Source organism: Pteropus vampyrus, unplaced genomic scaffold (assembly GCF_000151845.1).
Source record: "Pteropus vampyrus isolate Shadow unplaced genomic scaffold, Pvam_2.0 Scaffold219, whole genome shotgun sequence".
In the NCBI taxonomy this organism is placed as follows: Eukaryota; Metazoa; Chordata; class Mammalia; order Chiroptera; family Pteropodidae; genus Pteropus; species Pteropus vampyrus.
This window is the reverse complement of record NW_011889000.1, coordinates 1,251,117-1,256,890: the sequence shown is the minus strand read 5'-3', so window position 1 is coordinate 1,256,890 and position 5,774 is coordinate 1,251,117. Positions and strand designations below refer to the sequence as shown.

General features: G+C 53.9%; 1 protein-coding gene across 1 annotated transcript in view; it reads right to left on the bottom strand.

The window, feature by feature from the left end:
- Nucleotides 1-463: 463 nt before the first annotated feature.
- SLC24A4 (solute carrier family 24 member 4) overlaps nt 464-5,774 on the bottom strand; it is a 144,551-nt gene continuing 139,240 nt past the window's right edge. The window contains exons 15-17 of the mRNA XM_011373183.2: nt 2,513-2,625; nt 2,009-2,074; nt 464-779 (exon numbers count right to left, since the gene is read on the bottom strand). Of these exons, the coding sequence (XP_011371485.1) occupies nt 627-779; nt 2,009-2,074; nt 2,513-2,625 (332 nt within the window). The 3' untranslated portion in view covers nt 464-626. The remainder of the gene's footprint in view (nt 780-2,008; nt 2,075-2,512; nt 2,626-5,774) is intronic.

The following is a 5,774-nucleotide window of genomic DNA, read 5'->3' as shown; positions in this document are numbered from 1 at the left end:
TTTTTTTTTCTTTCTTCTGCTGTGAAAAACTGTTTCCATTCTTCCAATTTTTTCCAGAAAAGAGGGGTGGACTGTCTGCCGTCATGGCCTCGAACCCCCAGCAGGTCGAGGCCTTGGCCCCTCCAAACCGTGAGCAGTTCCAGCAGAAGTCAGAGGCTCTCAGCAGCACACGCTGCCTAAGGAACTCACACCCTCTGGGCCAGAGGGGACATTCAAGGACAATGTTCCTATTTTGCACTCGCCCCGGGAGGACTCACATTCACTGACCACCTCATTTCTGAGGATGCTGCAAAACAGAAAGACAAACTTCACACAGATGTCCTTCTGACTAAGGTGTCCAGGAAACGTGACACACACATCCTGTGGCGGGCAGCTCAGAGGTCTGCAAAGCTGCTCCAACAGCAGCCCCTGAATCTTGCCTTTCATTGGGCAGGAGACCAGGAGGAAGTGGAGGACGCCCAGCAGCCTGGCCCGTGACCATCGACCATGATGGCTCTTCCTTCCAGTGTACAAAAGGACAGACTGTGGCTGTGGGCGCAGGAGAGACCTGTGGTGGGGGAGGGGAGAGAACGGAGGGTGCCAGCGCCGGTGTCCGGAACAGCTCCCAGCGGGGCTGTGGCTCAGCTCTAGTCATCTTCTCGACACATTGGCAAGTTGACAAAGGTGAAGACGTTAAACTCTATCATTATCGAGAAGCACAAGAAGATGGCATAGAGAACCAATACGTAGATGCCCAGCTTCCGGTCCAGTCTCCACTTGTTTAGATGGATGCCGAGGACCTGGAAGGAGAGAAAGCCAAGGACTGGGCTCAGGTACAGAGAAGTCCAAGAGACATTTTTACTGGAAAACTACACACAAACAATGGGCCCCAGAACTTTCTCCAAAATGTGGAGCAGAGCAGACGGCTGCTGCCGGGCATGTCTCTGGTTTGACCGGAGTGAGAGCCCTGCGGGCTTTCGATTTGTCCGATGGAAGATGGAGGCCCTGGGCCAGCCCCGTGGACTGCAGGGACACACAGCAGCTGCCCTCAGCGAGCTGACCCTTCCCATCTCTGTCTAGGCACCGAGGTCCTCCCTGCCCAGGCCTTCTCCAGGGACAGCGAGGGTCTTCTGCTGTGTCCTCCCTTTGCTTCAGAACTTTTTATTCTCTGCACTCTTCAAAAATACTGCCAAGGCTCCTGTTGGCCCCAAATCTGACAAACATCAGCTTGGACCACGTCTCTCCCTCTGTCTCTCTCTGTCTCTGTCTCTATCCCTCTGTCTCTGTCTCTCTGTCTCTGTCTCTCTGTCTCTCTCTCCCTCTGTCTCTGTCTCTGTCTCTCCCTCTGTCTCTCTCTCTCTCTGTCTCTCTCTCTCTCTGTCTCTGTCTCTGTCTCTCCCTCTGTCTCTCTCTCTCTGTCTGTCTCTGTCTCTGTCTCTGTCTCTCCCTCTGTCTCTCTGTCTCTCTCTCTGTGTAGACAGGTTGGAGCACATCCTCTTTCTACATTCTTTCCAGACTCTCCCACACTTCCCTTCACTACCTTCTTTCACATCCCCGAGTCGAGCAGGTGCCCCAGGAGCTGGATCATAGTTAGCTCATCAGAGCAATGTCATGGGTCCTATGGAGATGGACTAATCTGAGTTCAGATCCCAGCTTTGCTATTGCCTACCCCCGTGACCTCGGATGAATTCCTTAACCCCTGAGCCTTGGTTTCTTCTGCAAGATGGGAAGATAAGGTGGTTGTAAGGACTGAATAAATAAGCAGAGGTAAAGAGCTGAGCACAGTCCTGGGCGCGGGGCGCAAGGGGGCCTCAGCACTACTATGTGCCAGTCCTGAGGCCTCGCCCTCATGTCCTCATTCGGCGCAGATCGAGTCTGGGGGTATCTGAATTTTTCTGCTTCCTCAGCTTTATCCCTCCCTGCCAGGGGGAAGCGAGAGGGGCTTTCAGAGACACACAAGGGACCAAGCAGAATCCAAGATGAAATGAAGCGTGCGCGAGGCTTCCATTTCGGAACTGGAAAAACTCACAGTGAGTGCCACGGAGCCCAGCAGCAACACCACAGAATAGACCAGCCCTCGGCTGTTGATCTTCACCTGGAAAAACAAGCACACGTGCCCTGAACTTCTGGGCCGTTTGGAGCCCACTCATTCCGAGAGCCCAAGGTGCCCTGGTCATTCCTGCCCGTTTGGAAAACAAACGGTGTGGTCACGGTGAGCGTGTGGCCGAGGAGGGCCACGTCCCTGGACTCTGCTTATCTGAAGAAAAGGACCAGGAGGGGACGGGCACGCCAGTGAGCTGAGCTGTGGGATGCAAGCGCCCGTGAGTGCTGGGCACGCCTGGGCTTCCCCCTACAGGCACCCCTCAGGCTACTCTGGAACGCGTTGTAGAGTGTGGGTGCCAGGGAGCCAAGGAAAAGCGGGCAGCGTGTCCTCTGCAGCCCTCGGTGGAGCAGGGCCAATGCCACTGTCATGGCCATAAAAGGCCCACTCCCGGGATCCGTCACGCTTACTAAGGAGGTGAGAGGAACTCACCGTGGACCCGTGATTAATGACCATGGTCTGCAGGCCCCACGGTATGCCCAGTCCCACCAGGATGTCGAACACGTTGCTCCCTATGGTATTAGAGACCGCCATGTCGCCAAGGCCTGGAGGGGACAATAGACACGTGTTACTCATTAGGAGCAGGTCACTGGAAACCCCTGCCCTTTCCTGTAATTGTTCTATTACTGCCATTCCTTAGGAAAGAATTCCTTCTTCGTGAACCCCAAGTTTCTAAAACCCTTTAATGAGCCTGTGACCCACTCCCTTCATGAAGTCTATGGGGGCCTGTATGGGCTGAACTGGAACCCCCTCAAGATTCACATGTTGGAGTCCTAACCCTTAAGGCCCCCAAATGTGACCTTATTTAGAGATAGGATCTTTACAGAGATACTCAAAATGAGGTCATTAGGGTGGGTGCTTATCTAGTATGACTGGTTTCCTTGTAAAAATGGAAACTTGGACACAGACAGCACGGGGAGAATGTCCCGTGGACATAAAGACAAACATCCACAAGCCAGGGAGAGAGGCCTGCAGCACAGTCTTCTTCTGAGTCCGCAGAAGGAACCAGCTCTGCCTTGATCTCAGACTCCCAGCCTCCAGAACTGGCAGAGAGTAAGTTTCAGGCGTTTGCGCCTCCCAGCGTGTGGTCCTTGTCACAGCAGCCCTAGGAATCCAATAAAGGGCCTTTCCTTGTTCCCCTGCCAGATTTGTCAGCCTATGTTTTCTGAGGGCCCACCATGTGCTTCACCTCGTTTAACATCCCTCAGTTGCTCTGGGAGATGGCAGATGATGAAACTAAGGCTTGGGACGTGCCTAAGGTCATGTAGTTCGCGAGTGGTCCAGCGTCCTTCACACCGAGCCACGATGTGTAGCTGTGGCCCAGGCGATTGTACCATTTCCCTGGTTTGAATGACAGGGTGTTGGGTCTTATGCCCCAGTGGCTTACAAAGGGCGAACTCTTTTCTCCCAAACAGACTACAAGGGTCTTTGAGGGTGGGAGCCATGTCATCATCTTCCCCTTCCTGCCACATTATGCAATAGCATGCCAGCCACCTACCCGAGGAACCTAATAACTTGAGGAGTATTCGTTTGAAAACAAGCTTTTACCAGTAAGACTCATGCTGGCTGAAACCCGTTCTAACCTGGCCATTTAGACCTAATTCGGTCTGATTGTCGTCCTCTGGCACACATACAAAGGTTTGTAGAAGGGACAAACAAGCCTGAAACACAAATGCTTGTGACCATAAAATTGCTCTGGTCGCTAAGAAGCCCATAGCAACTCAGAGGAGCGTCTGGAGAATGGACTCGTCTCCGTCCGAGCACCACCCCGCTGGCATAGCCAGGTCGCCTTCTCCTCCTGCCCTCCTGCTGTCATCCGCTTACCTCCGGGACATAACGCCTCCTTCCTCCAGGGCCTCACATTCTCCCCCGCTGCCTGCCCCAGGCGCTGCTCAAAATCTGGGCAGCTTAGTCGTTAGGGGTGGCATCTCTGGGAACCCTGCCTGCCAGTCTCCCAGGCTCTGGTGTGGCAACTGTTTCGGCTCAGCTATTGGCCCTGGCGAGGAGGCGGGGCTCTCCGGACAGGTCTGGAGGCAGCAAGGACTCGGCAGCCGGGAGGAGAGCGTCTCAGGTCAGGCGGACTTGCCATTTCGCACAGGTGCTGCCCTCAGAGGAATCTATGGCACCATTTCCCACACTTGAGGAGCACACGACTCCCTTGTGGGTCTTGCTAAAAACCGGATTCTCATTCGGTGGGGCCCAGGGTGGAGCCTGAGAATCTGCATTTCTCACAGGCTCCCCATGAGTCCGATGCTGCCAGCCTGGACCACACCTAAAGCTGTGAGCCTGATTTAGGGAGCCTTGGATGCAGCACCTCGGGTTAGAGCACCCTGTGTGGCTCCCGCTTTGTGCAGTGGACCCAGGTCAGCGGTTTCTGGATCCTCTGCCGTTGAGAAACTCCGTGTTCTGGTCACGTCTGTTGGATCCTCCGTCAATGACATCAGTGTCACCCTTATGACAACTCTGCACCCCCACCCCTGCCTCACCCTCGCTTGGTTTCTTTGCTTCTACACTCAACAGTAGCCACTCTGAGATGACGTCCTCCCTCAGAATCCCTGTCCCTTGTTCCTGCAGAGCCCCTTCTTTCACCTCGCTGGGGTCCCCTCCAGCCCTTAATCTTCTAGCACCCCCCACCCCCAAACACACACACTAGCCTGGACACCAGGGCAGACGTGTAAGCTGCACATTCTCTTGCCCCCTTGACCTTCCATCACATCCACCCAGCCAGGCCCAGCTCCAGATGGACTTGTCACCGCTCATCTGCATGTCGCTGGAGCTGGTATGACTGAATCCCACCCAAGTTCACAGCACTAAAGTGTCAGCGGGGATCTTGGTGCTTATTTCCTCTCCTTTTAGTCACTGTCCTGGGTTGAAAAGGGCCCCCTTGGGCCCAACCTTTGATGGCGACCTTATCTGCAAATAGGGTCTTTGCGGATACAATCAAATTAAAATGAGGTCGTACTGAGTTCGGGTGGGCCTGATTCCCGTGACTGGGGTCCTTCTAAGAGGGTTGTTTGGACACGCGCGCAGAGGGAGAACGCCATGTAAAGACGCGGGCAGAGACCGGACCGATGCGGCCACAAGCCAAGAAACACCGTGAATTCCAGGCAACGGCCAGAAGCTAGGAGACAACAAGCGAGGGCCCTTCCCTAGAACCTTCAGGCAGAGCGGTTCTGCCAAAACCTCGATTTTGGACTTCCAGCCTCGAGAACCGTGAGAGAATCACTGTTGCTGTTTTAAGCCACTCGGTGTGGTTACTTTTATGATGACAGCCCTAGGAAATTGTGGGGTAGCGAGTTTGCCACCCCAAAATTTGCCTTTTTCTGGGATATTATTTTAAGCTGGTTATTTTCAAGAAACAAAAGACTCAGAGAAAACCTCTGACCCCCCACTAACTGCCTAAAAGAACTGAGAGAGAGGATCTGCTCCAGCAAGGGAGCTATCATCACGGACAACTGAAGTTTAAAATGACCTAGTGTGTGACAGGCAGGGAGGAACCGAGCAAGGCCTGCTTGATCCAAGCCCTCTGTGTCCATTAAAGATGGCCTAGCAAACATATATTTCCTCAACATTTGCTTTTCCATCTCTGTGTGAATTGCCTTCTTCCCCTTTGGAGCCCCAAACGACATCACCCCTTCCCTGACCCCAGGTCCTGCCTTTCTCTTCGGCTCAAGATGGCATACAAGCTTCAACT